General features: G+C 44.8%; 1 protein-coding gene across 2 annotated transcripts in view; it reads left to right on the top strand.

The window, feature by feature from the left end:
- Positions 1-962: 962 nt before the first annotated feature.
- Positions 963-17,746, top strand: part of LOC121569363 (guanine nucleotide exchange factor VAV3) — a 168,849-nt gene continuing 152,065 nt past the window's right edge. For both annotated transcript variants that reach the window (XM_041880256.2, XM_041880257.2), the window contains exon 1: positions 963-1,446. In XM_041880256.2, the coding sequence (XP_041736190.2) occupies positions 1,243-1,446 (204 nt within the window). In that variant the 5' untranslated portion in view covers positions 963-1,242. The remainder of the gene's footprint in view (positions 1,447-17,746) is intronic.

The following is a 17,746-nucleotide window of genomic DNA, read 5'->3' as shown; positions in this document are numbered from 1 at the left end:
CAGACCGCCACCCCTTGTCTTACCGGAGGCGGCTGTTCTATCTTGCCGATGTAGCGTATAGCCTGCTAGCTGTATGTTGTCCATGTCGTCGTTCAGCCACGACTCTGTGAAATATAAGATATTACAGTTTTTCATGTCCCGTTGGTAGGATATTCTATTCTATTTCGTTATCCAATGATTGTACGTTGGCTAATTGGACTGATGGTAGAGGCAGATTACCCACTCGCCATCGGATCCTTACAAGGCACCCTGACCTACGTCCCCGATATCTCTGTCTCTTTCTCCTGCGAATGACGATGATTTGGGCCTTTGTCAGGTGTCTGAAGTAAATCCTTTGCGTCCGACTCGTTAAATAAAAAAATCTTCGTCCAGTACGAGGTGAGTAATCGCTGTCCTGATATGCAGAAGCTCTTTTTGGTCATAAGAGACGGTGGCAGAAACATTATGTACAAAATAAGTTACAAATAACGCGGAAAAATACACAAAATAGCACAATTGGTTAGGAGTCCGTAAAACGGCAGCCATCTCCTCCAGCACCATTCTGAATGGTGACCAATACAATTAGAGCAGTAAATAATAATGTTTTTATCATACCCGTGGTATACCACAGCTGTCAGCCAATCAGCATTCAGGGCTCGAAACCACCCAGTTTATAACAAAAGTTAGCTTGCAGAAAAGCATCATGCATAAGGTAAGTACCAAAGTACCTTGATATGGGAGGCAAATGCCAGCAGATGAGGAACTTTGGTTAGGATGGACCAAATTATATATTAATACCTGCAGAAGAGTGAATGAAAACCAGGGAACTGTCCCTTATGAGGTAACAATGCTAATATCATTGTAGTAGTCTAACGTAGTGTACACGGAACATTCTGTATGAGTGGCAAACGGAAGAGGAGAGGCTGGGGGTGTAGTTTAGCCCCAATGGACAGAGAGCGAGAGGGAGAGGAAGCTAGGGAGAGAGCGCACGGACAGTGTTGCGGTTCCTGTCAGCGATGGAACAGTTCAGTCATCAATGGACAGTACATGTAGCTTACCGACAGTAGCCTAGCGTCTTCCAATTTAGTTTGATTTCTGTTATGAAACGGGGAGAAGTAGAATTAAATCCGGCTACCTAGTTTCGCTTTCATCGTTTATATGGCAAATTGAGAATGGACACAATGTTGTATTAGTGCGTTCTATTGATTAGACTCCAATAGGATTCCTATTCCTCGCGTAAGATTTGTTTGATATCAAACCTAGATGGAGTATTGGAGGCAGTGCGCATCATGGCTGATCAACTGTAAGGTGCTTCCACCCGACCATCGGGTAACATGGGAGTCTGCCCAGGTATTCGACCTGGCTCAGACCCTCCGAGATGGAGTGCTCCTGTGTCAGCTTCTCAACAACCTCCAACCCCAGTCCATCGACCTCAAAGCGATCAACCTCCGACCTCAGATGTCACAGGTATGATAAGAAAGGTGTTTACATTCACGGTGACAAAGTAAAACGCTTCAAATAGCCTACTAGGCAACTCTACAATGCCCAGATGTTCATGCATCTAATGGAGTAAACAAAATAGCAAGATGAAATACTTTGCTCGGCACAGATGGAAAACCTGTTGTTGTCTGTTTAAATCACTTAGTTCGCGGTGAACTCAGACATAGTGTCATATCCTCGACAGTGTTACTTCTCGTTAACAAGGGAAGTTGTATTATTTTGGTCTCTCAAAGAAAAGCTGTAGTACGGTATGTGAACCGGCATATCCGATCTCGCCTGCCCTTTTATAGGTGATGAGAGTCTGTTCAGCTGGAGGTAGAGGGGTTACTTTGAGGCTTTACCAACACAAACTAAACAGACATACACACAAACAGGCAGATGGACAGACCTAACACAGACAGACAGGCAGACAGACAGCGTCTCTGTCAGGTACAGCAGTTCCCCTGTATGCTGAAAACAGAGGCTCCTGCCTCCTGCCACGTTTCCAGGCCCTCTCCTGGTTGTCAAAGACCATCTGCTCCTGTCCTATCCCACACCAAGCCTGTCCTGTCACAGCCTGGCCCTGGGCAGATTATAATTCTACAGTTAAATCTGTGACTTGGCTCAATGACAACTCTCAGGGGAGAGAGCTGGGGAAGGTCAGTGTGTGACTAAACTGGACCAACCTTTAGAGCACCTGACGGCCACACACAACGGAACACATATACAATTCCTCCTCCACCAAACTTTACAGTTGGTGCTATGCATTGGGGCAGGTAGTGTTCTCCTGGCATCCGCCAAACCCAGATTTATCCGTCGGTCTGCCAGATGGTGAAGCTCCAGAGAACACGTTTCCACAGCTCAAGAGTCCAACGGTCGACGCTTGGCATTGCGCATGGTGATCTTAGGCTTGTGTGCCGGTGCTCGGCCATGGGAACCCATTTCATGAATCTCCTGACCAACAGTTATTGTGCTGACGTTGCTTCCAGAGGCAGTTTGGAACTCAGTAGTGAGTGTTGCAACCGAGGACAGACAATTTGTACGCGCTACGTTCTTCAGCACTCGGCGGTCCCGTTCTGTGAGCTTGTGTGGCCTACCACTTCGTGGCTGAGCCGTTGTTGCTCCTAGAAGTTTCCACTTCACAATAACAGCACTTACAGTTGACCGGGGCAGCTCTAGCAGGACAGAAATTTGACAAACTGACTTGTTGGAAAAGTGGCATCCTACGACGGTGCCACGTTGAAAGTCACTGAGCTCTTCAGTAAGGCCATTCTACTACCACCAATGTTTGTCTATGGAGTTTGCATGGCTGTATTCTCGAGTTTATACACCTGTCAGCGAAGGGTGTGGCTGAAATAGCCAAATCCACTAATTTGAAGGGGTGTCCACATACTTTTGTGTGTATACAGTGTAGGAACTATATCCTTGTATAGCTAAAACAATTCTACAATCCCCATGTCAATATGAGATGCTTCATAAAATAGTTTCGTAATCAAGTTTGTTTTTAAAATGTTCAACGTCGACCAATGTCCTGAAGTCAAACGGACCATTACTGTGACGTGACAGGTGTTCTTACATTTACGTTTTTACAATTTAGTCATTTAGCAGACGCTCTTATCCAGAGTGACTTACAGGAGCAAAAACAGGAGTCAGCTCAGGGATTAGAACCAGCGACCTTTCGGTTACTGGCACAACGCTCTTACCCACTAAGCTACCTGCCGCCCCCATTCTTATTGGCATTTGTATTGCTTCTAGTGCCTCAAACAAATTGAGGAATGATTGACACAACATGTTAGCCTGGCGATTCGATGGTGTTGGCAAAAAAATAAGTTGAGCTTTGTATTACACTCAGGATTATGCAAGGCAACGGCTGTAATTAATGATAGAGAGCGGATCATTATTTGTCAGCATCCGCTCTAATTCATGGCATAATGACACACAATGCAGCAGGAACAGGGTTGTGGCCTATGCTTACCCTGCGAACACTGTGTTATTTTTAGACATGGCTTGTTAAACGCCAGCATGCATTAGTCATTTTCTGATTCAATAAGATACATATGGAAATTAAATGTAAGAAAGAAAAAAAAAAAACTCATCCAGTACATGAATTCACACACAGCAGTACATCACCGAAGCAAATATGGTTCATATTGACGAATCTGCTCACCCTACTTTCTGTTGATTGCAGACCAAGAGGATGTGCTATTTCGGTCCCTAGGCTATACACATCCATTCATGCAGCATGCTGAGTGTGAGGGAACATTACTGTCCAACAACAGAAACAGAAAAAAAAATGAAATGAACTCCACAACTTTCTGCCCCCCACATCCCTGAACACTCGCATCGCAGAGGTGACATTTACATAACGGAGGATGGGTGGAGTACACAGTGGTAGCAGCTATTTTATCATTGGTCCATTTACAACACATGGGACACTAGGCTTCCCCTCACCCAGTGGGACTCTGGGGGGCCACGGAGACGCCAAGACAAAGGCCTTAGTTGGCTCAGAGCACAAAGCACCTGTCTGTGGCACAGAGCCATATCCTCTCTGAGGATACAAGGGGCCCGGGGCCCCTCAGCAGCAGGCCCTGTGGCTGAATTAGACACGTAATTAAACCACAATGTGTTAGAGCCTCTGAAGAGTTTCTTGGTCAGCAGCAGGCTGGCAAGAGGGACGTAGTGTAGTGTGTAGTGTGTGTGATTCTCTGATGTGAAGTATGAAGTATGAAGTGTGGGCTCCCGAGTGGCGCAGTGGTCTAAGGCACTGCATCTCAGCGGTCTAAGGCACTGCACCTCAGCGGTCTAAGGCACTGCACCTCAGCGGTCTAAGGCACTGCACCTCAGCGGTCTAAGGCACTGCATCTCAGCGGTCTAAGGCACTGCATCTCAGCGGTCTAAGGCACTGCATCTCAGCGGTCTAAGGCACTGCATCTCAGCGGTCTAAGGCACTGCATCTCAGTGGTCTAAGGCACTGCATCTCAGCGGTCTAAGGCACTGCATCTCAGCGGTCTAAGGCACTGCATCTCAGCGGTCTAAGGCACTGCATCTCAGCGGTCTAAGGCACTGCATCTCAGCGGTCTAAGGCACTGCATCTCAGTGGTCTAAGGCACTGCATCTCTAGCGGTCTAAGGCACTGCATCTCAGCGGTCTAAGGCACTGCACCTCAGCGGTCTAAGGCACTGCACCTCAGCGGTCTAAGGCACTGCATCTCAGTGGTCTAAGGCACTGCATCTCAGTGGTCTAAGGCACTGCATCTCAGTGGTCTAAGGCACTGCATCTCAGTGGTCTAAGACACTGCATCTCAGCGGTCTAAGGCACTGCATCTCAGCGGTCTAAGGCACTGCATCTCAGCGGTCTAAGGCACTGCATCTCAGTGGTCTAAGGCACTGCATCTCAGTGGTCTAAGGCACTGCATCTCAGTGCTAGAGGCGTCACTACAGACCCCCTGGTTCGATTCCAGGCTGTATCACAACCGGCCGTGATTGGGAGTCCCATAGGGCGGCGCACAATTGGCCCAGCATCGTCCGGGTTTGGCCGGGGTAGGCCGTCATTGTAAATAAGAATTTGTTCTTAACTGACTTGCCTAGTTAAATAACCAATATCCAGTTGTTGTTGTTTGTCAGGGTAAGACAAGACAATGCTCCTCAAACTAAACACACTTTCTTGTGACAGGATTTTGCTTTAACCTGGTGTCTTTTAAGAGAGCAGCAACATGACAAGATAAATGAAATTGAAATGAGGGGTGTTGGCCTTCGTACCTTCTCCATAACACGTTCTAAGGAAAGAAGAAGTATAAATCTGACATCCACGCAATATCTGAGCTTTGGATGTAGATGTTATTTTCTCATGGGAGTGTGCCTAATTGTGAGAGGAAAGGAAACTGCGACAGGTACAACAGAAGTGAGTCTGAAGTGGTTTATTGCAATGTGTGTGTGTGTGTGTCTGTCTCTCTCTGTGTGTGAATATTACAACAGGACAGTGTGAAAATGTGTAAACTTAGAGGAAGTGTAGATGGCTGCTGGGACTTTTTATTCCAGCTTTGGGCCACTTTGTGTTTTTCTGGCCAAAAGCTGGCTACATTATAATATAATAATATAATATGCCATTTAGCAGACGCTTTTATCCAAAGCGACTTACAGTAATGCGTGCATACCTTTTTGTGAATGGGTGGTCCCGGGGATCGAACCCACTACCTTGGCGTTACAAGCGCCGTGCTCTACCAGCTGAGCTACAGAGGACCACATTAAACCAGCTAAACTCCCCAAATTATACTGAACAAAAATATAAACGCAACATGTAAAGTGTTGGTCCCATGTTTCATGAGCTGAAATAAAAGATCCCTGAAATTTTCCATACGCACCTATAGCGTATTTCTCTCAAATTTTGTGCACAAATTTGATCACATCCCTGTTAGTGAGCATTTTTCCTTTGCCAAGATAATCCATCCACCTGACAAGTGCGACATATCAAGAAGCTGATTAAACAGCATGATCCTTACACAGGTGCACCTTGTGCTGGGGAGAATAAAAGGCCACTCTAAAATGTGCAGTTTTGTCACAAAACACAATGCCACAGATGTCTCAAGTTTTAAGGGAGCGTGCAATTGGCATGCTGACTGCAGGAATGTCCACCAGAGCTGTTGCCAGAGAATTGAAAGTTCATTTATCTACCATAAGCCGCATCCAATGAAGTTTTAGAGAATTTGGCAGTACTTCCAACCGGCCTCACAACCGCAGACCACGTGTAACCACACCAGCCCAGGACGTTGTCTGAGACCAGCCACCCAAACAGCTGATGAAACTGTGGGTTTGCACAACTGAAGAATTTCTGCACAAACTGTGTGCTCGTCGTCCTCACCAGGGTCTTGACCTGACTGCAGTTCGGCGTCGTAACTGACTTCAGTGGGCAAATGCTCACCTTCGATGGCCACTGGCACGCTGGAGAAGTGTGCTCTTCACGGATTAATCCCGGTTTCAGCTGTACCGGGCAGATGGCGTTTTGTGGGCGAGCGGTTTGCTGATGTCAACATTTTGAACAGATTACCCCATGGTGGGGTTAAGGTATGGCCAGGCATAAGCTACAGACAACCAACACAATTGCATTTTATCGATGGCAATTTGAATGCACAGAGATACCGTAACGAGATCCTGAGGCCCATTGTCATGCCATTCATCCACCGCCATCACCTCATGTTTCTGCAGACATGTCACCACCCATTGATTATGTTTGGGATGCGTGTTCCAGTTCCCGCCAATATCCAGCAACTTCGCACAGCCATTGAAGAGGAGTGGGACAACATTCCACAGGCCACAAATAACAGTCTGATCAACTCTATACGAAGGAGATGTGTTGCTCTGCATGAGGCAAATGGTGGTCACACCAGATACTGACTGGTTTTCTGATCCACACCCCTACTTTTTTTTAAAGGTATCTGTGACCAACAGGTGCACATCTTTATTCCTAGTCATGAGAAATCCATAGATTAGGGCCTATTGAATTTATTTAAATTGATTGATTTCCTTATATGAACTGTAACTCAGTAAAATCTTTGCATGTTGTGTTTATTTTGTGTTCAGGTCACATTCAGCTACAATTTAAATGTTGTATTTAAATAAAAGAGAAGAGCAGTTGAGGATAAAAGTCAATTAAACAATCTGGTTCATTACAAGTTGTAACAGTGAACATAAACAATTCTAAAGTAAGTACAATTGACTTGAATTGGATTTGTGCCACAGCTGCAAAAACGTGAGCATTTGAAAACATTGGCCAGGGAAACTAAAAACCAAAGCATGGACTCCTGTCATACCTTGTCCATAGACAGCTTACATGGTAAAGACATTTGGGTAAACTATCCATTTACTGTTTCCCTTCCCATGGGAAGCTCACTGGTGTTGATGGGATTAATTGTTTTCTGTATTTAATTTCAGATTTTTTGCACTGTTCTATTGTATAAACTATTTCAATGCCCAGTGTAAGTAGGCGCGGGGAGACACCAGTGGGCTTCAAAGCCAAACATTTATATAACATTTTAACAGAGCACACCATCAGTTAAATTAATAACAATTCATTTAATAATAAGAATTCTACCTGGTGTTGATAGGGTTAGTGTATATTTCCAACGCCGAGGGAAGGAGAAACAGGGAAGATCCTCGGCGTTGGATAAACACATCCTCCCAATCTCTACCTCCACCAGCCCCCCCTTCACTACACACCCCTCTCCACAAGTCCATCATGGCACAGTTGAGGCCACACTCCTGGCTCACCTCTTTCTCCTCCTTCCCTGCTGCCAGATTCAACCACTTTTTCACGACCGACACCACATCCCTTCTCAGACGCTTTTTAGATGTTATCGGATTCTTCCGGGACAACAAGAGCACAAATTGTTGCAATGTCATGGTAATCGCATTGCAGGAGGCTATTTGTGTCGTGATGGGACATTTTGTAATATTATGAGAAATAGTCACCAATCAAAAACTCCCTCATTCAAAAGGATGTGTCCATCTCTCCCTCCACCAGCGGGTACTGAAACATGCGTGAGTGATTTAATGCTGCCCACCAGGAGAAGGGGGAGCGTCTGATGAATCCTTGGGTTTTCTTGTGGTGGTGTCTGCTGGGGCCAAGGTCTTACATAGTGTTGAGGAATCTGGTGGACTAGAGGTGGGCAAGAGCAAATAAACTGTTAGATTAAAAAGAGGGTGGACTGTCCCAAAAACAAAAAATGAATGGGAGCTAGGAAAGGAAAGAAGGAAAGGGATCTAGGAAAGGAGTAGAGAGAGTTTTGGGGTATCTGCACTTGACTATTTATATGTTTGACAACTTTTACTTTTACTTCACTACATTCAGGGGTTAAGTGACAACAATAACATCCCATGACTGAAACTTAATTCAATCTCAGATCGTTTGTCAGGGGCCAAGTTAACCTTCCCTTTCCTGTAAGAAAGGCAGGACCATCATGCTTTTAGGGAAATAGGATATTTTTCTACATGTATTAAAACTGTGAGTTTGACCAATTCCCGTTCCCTTTCCGGGATCATGTTTATGTAGAAGCTCAGTTCTGGTGACATTTTGAAAAGGACATTCTACTCCAAAATTAAATAAAATTTAAATGACGCTGACACCATCTAAAATTGTTATTTTAACCTCCAGAAAAGGGCCCAATAACATATAGGTAAACATTCTGTTAAAATTATTTTAAGATATTGGACATATAGACTATGCATGGTCTATATTATCAGATGTGCTGTTACCAATAAGTATTATCACCTGTAGCCCGACTGATGAAGCATAGTGGCTATAACATGTACATAGACAAACCCCATGCTTTAGCCTATCTGCATTTACCCCATTGGACACAATATCCTGATTTGTTTTTATTATTGTTATTTTATTCTAAATATGAATATATCAATAATTAGAAATTATTATTAACTCGAAGAAAAAATGTATATTACAAAGAATGACATTGCCCCTTTTTAAGAAGACATTGTCCCTTTTAAGAGCTCTGTTGCACACCTGTGCTTGAAATTCTGGTTGTAAAACTGCATTTGTAAAACGATGCCACAAGCGCAGTTGAAGGAGTAGAGAAATAAACGTGGTAGCAATGTAAAACTGGGATCCGCTTTTTTATTTATTTATTTTTTACAAAGGCCAAAACTGCTTACAAAATACAGTACATTTGCCAAAAAAGCCTTTTGACAGTGTTGCATTAAGAATTGTTGTGCATTGACTGCTTGTCAGAATACGTTTCCTTCCTTTGGCTCTCGCAACTTGAATGTGTGTGCCTCGAAAGGAATATTTATCTTGCAACACACAACAGCAAGCCGATTAGGTAAATAGGTAAACTATTCTACTATGGGGTTGTCTGATTAAAAAAAGTAAAACAAAAAAACATTACATGGCAAAAATAGTAGCACTGGAAAGTTCCATCCTGATTGATAAAGTAGAGAGTCTTTGAATGACTTTGCCAGCAGCTATAGTAGGCTACACAGCTGTCTGAGTTCAGCGGTGCGGTGGTGGTGCACATTATAGACCATTTAATTCCCCTCATCTGAACATCGGAGTGTCATCAACAATCAGTTCAGTGCATACAGCGTAACAGAGAAAATACAATATTTGGGAATATATTTAGTAGAATAGACATGCTTCTGTCTGTATTAGGTCACGATGTCATCTCCAAACCACACACACACACTTCTCTTTCTATTCGTTTCATATCACTCGAGTGGCCTGGTTTTGCAGTGTAACGTGATTGACTTTTACTCAAGGAATTTTGAAATTTATTTATACTTTTACTGTTGATACTCAAGTATATTTAAAACCCAATACTTTTACTCAAGTTGTATTTTACTGGGTGACTTTCACTTTTACTTGAGAGTCATTTTCTATTAAGGTATCTTTACTTTTATTCAAGTATGACAATTGGGTTCTTTTTCCACCACTGTGTGAAACATGCTGCAGTATAGAGACAAGTAAAAAAAAAAAAGATGGTTTCACTGTCCAAATACATTACGAGGGGAGTGTATGTTGTATGGAGATTAACCACAGTCAATAGTATTAATGTTAGTTTTAGTGACAGGCCATGCTGTGGGACTGCAGCTGGATACTATTAGGTCGGGCCACATGCCACACTCAGGCTGACGCAACTCAAACACCCTGTGCGGATCTAGCTAAATTGCGCCTTTTTTTGTGGAAGGCCAGCGAAACAGCTAGCTAGCTAACTTTAGCTACATTGGCAAACATCAAGAATCCAACTCTAGCCTACGTCACATTCGATTCAAATTGTAATATAACTTACCAAGTTATGATAATCGAGTAGGTCATCGCATCACACACAAATGTGATTAGCTAGCTAATGCACCTTTCAATCTACCATAATACTGCTAGCTAGCTATCTGTTAGCTGCCAAATTAGCTAGCTAAGGGCTTGCGTTGTCCACACGCACCTGCGCAGTTATACGTCTCCCAGTGAACATATCACAATTGTGCTGCCGCCTGGTAAAATAGTTCCTCCTCATTTGAAGGAAAGTTTCATTTTCAGGATGATTTTTCATAATTACAATAAGGTATCTTCAAATATATGTCTAAAGGAATTCACATTCAATTTGGCTACTTACTGTAATGATATCAGTTTTTTTTCTTTGCTTTTTCAAGTAGTTTTGGATGCCAATTCCACCTGGGTGCACACACTTCAAACCACTTGTGGTCCTATCACTGTAATAATGCTGTTGGGCCACATAACACAACAGACTAGGCGCGAAAGAAAAGACAACTCTAACCGAGCGCAGACATCACACAGTAATTGGCGTAGAAGTAAGCTATGGACACAACTCAAACCGCATAGGCACAAAATATGTCCGGTGGTTAACGACACTGAATGGTGGTGGGGGTGTGGCCCAGAACTGAATGTTATCTGGGTTGGTTTCAGCATTAGCTGCACAACATGGCTTACTCACCAACCTACACACACAACTAAACATGCCTTGGCCGGGCCTGGTTCCAAACTCACCAACCTACACACACAACTAAACATGCCTTGGCCGGGCCTGGTTCCAAACTCACCAACCTACACACACAACTAAACATGCCTTGGCCGGGCCTGGTTCCAAACTCACCAACCTACACACACAACTAACATGCCTTGGCTGGGCCTGGTTCCAAACTCACCAACCTACACACAAACTAAACATGCCTTGGCTGGGCCTGGTTCCAAACTCACCAACCTACACACAAAACTAAACATGCCTTGGCTGGTCTGGTTCCAAACTCACCAACCTACACACACAACTAAACATGCCTTGGCTGGGCCTGGTTCCAAACTCACCAACCTACACACAAAACTAAACATGCCTTGGCTGGGCCTGGTTCCAAACTCACCAACCTACACACAAAACTAAACATGCCTTGGCTGGGCCTGGTTCCAAACTCACCAACCTACACACACAACTAAACATGCCTTGGCTGGGCCTGGTTCCAAACTCACCAACCTACACACACAACTAAACATGCCTTGGCTGGGCCTGGTTCCAAACTCACCAACCTACACACACAACTAAACATGCCTTGGCTGGGCCTGGTTCCAAACTCACCAACCTACACACACAACTAAACATGCCTTGGCTGGGCCTGGTTCCAAACCCACTGACTAACTAATGAAACTAAACATGCCTTGGCTGGGCCTGGTTCCAAACCCACTGACTAACTAATGAAACTAAACATGCCTTGGCTGGGCCTGGTTCCAAACCCACTGACTAACTAATGAAACTAAACATGCCTTGGCTGGGCTCTGGTTCCAAACCCACTGACTAACTAATGAAACTAAACATGCCTTGGCGCTGGGCCTGGTTCCAAACCCACTGACTAACTAATGAAACTAAACATGCCTTGGCTGGGCCTGGTTCCAAACCCACTGACTAACTAATGAAACTAAACATGCCTTGGCTGGGCCTGGTTCCAAACCCACTGACTAACTAATGAAACTAAACATGCCTTGGCTGGGCCTGGTTCCAAACCCACTGACTAACTAATGAAACTAAACATGCCTTGGCTGGGCCTGGCCTGGTTCCAAACCCTCTGACTAACTAATGAAACTAAACATGCCTTGGCTGGGCCTGGCCTGGTTCCAAACCCACTGACTAACTAATGAAACTAAACATGCCTTGGCTGGGCCTGGTTCCAAACCCACTGACTAACTAATGAAACTAAACATGCCTTGGCTGGGCCTGGTTCCAAACCCACTGACTAACTAATGAAACTAAACATGCCTTGGCTGGGCCTGGTTCCAAACCCACTGACTAACTAATGAAACTAAACATGCCTTGGCTGGGCCTGGCCTGGTTCCAAACCCACTGACTAACTAATGAAACTAAACATGCCTTGGCTGGGCCTGGTTCCAAACCCACTCGACTAACTAATTAAACTTAACATGCCTTGGCTGGCCTGGGCCAAACCCACTGTCTAACTAACACACAGAAGTAACCTAACTTAGTACTTGACCAAGCTTCAGCGTTCCCAAGTGAGAGAGAGAGAGAGAGAGAGCTCATGGGCTCCTGAGTTCTTCTGCAAAAATATAGAATTAGAGTTAGATAAATGAAGATAAACTTGAATGTTTAGGACTTATACAGTATACTAACCTCAACATCAAAACCTTCAATTAAATACATATTTAGCAGACGCCTCAACACTTATGTAGTAGGCACCGAGTACCCCGAAGAACCCGACCTTTCTCCCCCCACAATCAAAATTCCATACCTAAAACCTGAATGGACTAATACTGCCAAGGACTATCAAGAAGAAAAAAAAACTTCTAACAAACCAAAACCTGCAGAAGAAACACAGCAGAACCTGGAAATACCATCAAACACACAACTGAGTGAGTAATGTTCAGTCTGAAACTACTTCTGAGATCAAAAAGTAAAATACAATGATCTCTAGGTAATTTTGTTATATAAAGCTTAATGAATAAGGCCACTAAGCTACCAAGTTGCTAGGACAGAACTGACCTGAACTGGCTGCAACTTCAATAAGCACGGAAGTGTGAACTCTTGACCCTAACAGTGGCAGGAGAGTTCCACAGCCCCCCCCAACCCAAATGCAGAGGCCTTTGAAGCCCCCATGGCTTATCCCAGTGTAGAGGTCATTACAATAAAGTACCCAATGGATATTAAAAATAACACTGCACGGAATAAGTACAAAAAAAGCTCCTCAAGGACAATCCAGAAACACTATTTGCTGATTGATACAAAGAGGGGAACGTAAGCAACTTAATTTTCCACACAGACCATCCCCTGGCATGACACAGAGCTATAAGAGCACACTACCCCTATGTCAAGAGAGAGGGTATTGGCACAGGGGGTGGAATCTCAGAATACTAGCCATTGAGGAAATTGAAACAACCTCTGTCAACATGTACAAGTCTGGAACAGCAGGACTTTTACAGGATCAAAGAGGGAGCACACCAGGAAAAGGCTCTCTCTCTGACGAATCCCCCATCCTGAGTGAGTCTGATCACACCTCTTCAAACTGTCCTGCAGACGAGGATAGTCACCCCCCCCCAGCACTGAACACACCGAGGTCCCACAACTGCACTGCTCGTCCATCAATGAGAGGGATAAATCCACAGAGCTGAAGTGAGACATGGTGTAGCTCAGAGAGCTAGTCCACACAATCCAGACAGAACAAACCCACAAAACAGACCAGCATAACAACACCCCCCCAACAAGACCCGGAGGGCAGAAGGTGGAGATGGACGGCTGTCTGAGAGAGCTGGCTGCTCTACGGACTGAGCTGAGAGAGCTGGCTGCTCTACGGACTGAGGTGAGAGAGCTGGCTGCTCTACGGACTGAGCTGAGAGAGCTGGCTGCTCTACGGACTGAGCTGAGAGAGCTGGCTGCTCTACGGACTGAGCTGAGAGAGCTGGCTGATCTACGGACTGAGCTGAGAGAGCTGGCTGCTCTACGGACTGAGCTGAGAGAGCTGGCTGCTCTACGGACTGAGCTGAGAGAGCTGGCTGCTCTACGGACTGAGCTGAGAGAACTTAAATTGGCTGACATGGCACTGAAGGAGGAGGTCAGAAAACTGAGGTGTGACAGAGAGCAGGACACTCCCCCAGTCCACCTCAGACCAGGACCACAACCTCAACACCACAATGGGACAGACAACACAGGACCCACCAACCCAACAGATCCCACCCCCTCCTAACAGCCCCCCTGTCAGCTCCCCTGGAAGCCCTCTTGACAACCACAACACATCCACTGAGGACACACAAAAGCCAGAGATTGTGCTCCTCATTGACTCAAATGGCAAATACATTCAAGAGGATAAACTTTTTCCCAAAAACAAAGTGGCTAAACTCTGGTGCCCAAACACTAGGCATGCCCTGGAGCTGTTGTCAGAGGACAGACTAGGGTCCCCCAGCCACATCATAATTCACACGGGCACAAATGACCTGAGGGCCCAGCAGGAAAGGGTGGCCACAGCACTCAAGGGAGTGATTGAAAAAGCTTCTTCCACTTTCCCAAATACACAAGTGGTCATCTTTCACCCTGCTACCAGGAACATACTTTCACCCTGTCACCATATAGAGGGTGAATGGAAGCATTTTCCTGGACTGTGCCTCAAAACCTAATGTCTACCTGGCCAACCACTCCACCCTGGACTTGAACAGCCTTTACGGCCAGGTCCACCTCTACAAGGCAGCAATCCCAACTTTTGTCAGGACCCTGAAGGATGTCACCCTCAACCGTTGCCACAGTACCTCACACAGGAGCAACAGAGCAACAGACACCCCGCCCAGACCAGCGAGACACCCTCCCAGACCTGAAAGACCCCCCCCCTCCGAAGGACCTGCACCGAGAGAACCCACTCCAAGAGGACCTACACCCAGACCACAGCATCACCAGCCACACCCCAACCAGCTAAGACCACCCCAAGCAAACCCTGGCTACACCCTATATAGGCCCCCACCATATCTGACCTATGCCCCTTCTGCCCGCCCCATGCCCCCTGCCCCTGCAGCAAGGACCTCAACATGACAGCAGGACATATGCCCAGGCCGTGAGCAGAGCAACAGGCCCAACCCCCACTATTACACCCACCCAAGCCCCATCCTGTGACCTAAGAGGTATGTATCAGATGCTCAACATGCTCTGCTCACACCTACTGTAATGGTCTGGGCCTAAACCACACAAACACTAGACACTATGGAACACAAAGCTTTTACCATCTCATCCTGGAATACACAAGGCCTGAGGGCATCTGCCTTTGGCCTAAAGAGCTGGAACCCAGACTTCATCAAAGAAATTGGAAATATAGACATTGTCATCCTACAAGAAACATGGTATAGAGGAGATGGACCCACTGGTTGCCCTCTAGGTTACAGAGAGCTGGTAGTCCCATCCACCAAACTACCAGGTGTGAAACAGGGAAGAGACTCAGGGGGTATGCTAATTTGGTATAGAGCAGACCTTACCCACTCTATTAAATTAGTCAAAACAGGAACATTTTACATCTGGCTAGAAATGAATAAGGAAATTATCTTAACAGAGAAACATGTCCTCATGTGTGCTACCTATATCCCCCCCCCAATAGAATCTCCATACTTTAACGATGACGGCTTCTCCATCCTAGATGGGGAGATCAACCATTTCCAGGCCCAGGGACATGTACTAGTCTGTGGTGACCTAAATGCCAGAACTGGACAAGAACCTGACACCCTCAGGACACAGGGGGACAAACACCTACCTGGAGGTGACAGCATTCCCTCCCCCATATGCCCCCTTAGACACAACTACTACAATATAACCAATAAAAACAGGTCACAACTCCTGCAGCTCTCTCGGACGCTGGGTATATACATAGTCAATGGTAGGCTTCGAGGGGACTCCTATGGTAGGTACACATATAGCTAATGTCTTGGCAGTAGTACTGTAGACTACTTTATCACTGACCTCAACCCAGAGTCTCTTAGAGCGTTCACAGTCAGTCCACTGACACCCCTATCAGATCACAGCAAAATCACACTCTACTTGAACAGAGCTATGCTCAATCATGAGGCATCAAAGCCAAATGAACTGAACAATTATTAAGAAATGCTATAGAAGGAAGGAAATTAGTGTGGAAATCTACCAAAAAACTATTAGGCAACAACAAATTCCTTCTAGACAATTTCCTGGACAAAATGTTTCACTGTAATAGTGAAGGTGTAAACTTTTCAGTAGAATACCTAAATAGTATATTTGACCTCTCAGCTTCCCTATCAAATCTAAAAAATACAAGCAGACAACCTAAGAAAATGAACAACAATGACAAATGGTTTGATGAAGAATGCAAAAACCTAAGAAAGAAATTGAGAAACCTATCTCTAAAAACATAGAGACCCAGAAAAACTGAGCTTACGTCTTCACTATGGTGAATCACTAAAACAATACAGAAATACACTACGGAAAAAGAAGGAACAGCACGTCAGAAATCAGCTCAATGTAATTGAACAATCCATAGACTCTAACCACTTCTGGGAAAATTGGAAAACTCTAAACAAACAACAACACGAAGAGTTATCTATCCAAAACGGATATGTATGGATAAACCACTTCTCCAATCTTTTTGGCCCTATAACAAAGAATAAACAGCAAAAACATCTACATGATCAAATACAAATCTTAGAATCAACTATTAAAGACTACCAGAACCCACTGGATTCTCCAATTACATTGAATGAACTACAGGACAAAATACAAACCCTCCAACCCAAAAGGCCTGTGGTGTTGATGGTATCCTAAATGAAATTATAAAATATAAAGACCACAAATTCCAATTAGCTATACTTAAACTCTTTAACATCATCCTTAGCTCTGGCATCTTCCCCAATATTTGGAACCAAGGTCTCATCACCCCAATCCACAAAAGTGGAGACAAATGTGACCCCAATAACTACCGTGGGATATGCGTCAACAGCAATCCTCTGCATTATCATTAACAGCAGACTCGAACATTTCCTCAGCAAAAAAATTTACTGAGCAAATGTCAAATTGGCTTTTTACCAAATGACCGTACGACAGACCACGTATTCACCCTGCACGCCGTAATTGACAAACAAACAAAACAAAACAAAGGCAAACTCATGCTTTGTTGATTTCAAAAAGGCTTTCGACTCAATTTGGCATGAGGGCCTGCTATATACATTGATGGAAAGTTGTGTTGGGTGAAAGACATACGACATTATATAATCCATGTACACAAACAACAAATGTGCGGTTAAAATTGGCAGAAAACACACACATTTCTTTCCACAGGGCCGTGGGGTGAGACAGGGATGCAGTTTAAGCCCCACCCTCTTCAACATATACGTCAACGAATTGGCGAGGGCACTAGAACAGTCTGCAGCACCCGGCCTCACCCTACTAGAATCTGAAGTCAAATGTCTACTGTTTGCTGATGATCTGGTGCTTCTGTCACCAACCAAGGAGGGCCTACAGCAGCACCTAGATCTTCTGAACAGATTCTGTCAGACCTGGGCCCTGACAGTAAATCTCAGTAAGACAAAAATAATGGTGTTCCAAAAAAGGTCCAGTTGCCAGGACCACGAATACAAATTCCATCTAAAAATCGTTGCCGTAAGGCTGTGAACAATCTGAGAGACAAGGCAAGAAGGGCCTTCTATGCCATCAAAAGGAACATAAAATTTGACATACCAATTAGGATCTGGCTAAAAATACTTGAATCAGTTATAGAACCCATTGCCCTCTATGGTTGTGGGGTCTGGGGTCCGCTCACCAATAAAGAATTCACAAAAT

This window comes from Coregonus clupeaformis, chromosome 7, assembly GCF_020615455.1.
Source record: "Coregonus clupeaformis isolate EN_2021a chromosome 7, ASM2061545v1, whole genome shotgun sequence".
Classification (NCBI taxonomy): Eukaryota; Metazoa; Chordata; class Actinopteri; order Salmoniformes; family Salmonidae; genus Coregonus; species Coregonus clupeaformis.
This window is presented reverse-complemented; position numbering and strand designations above follow the sequence as displayed.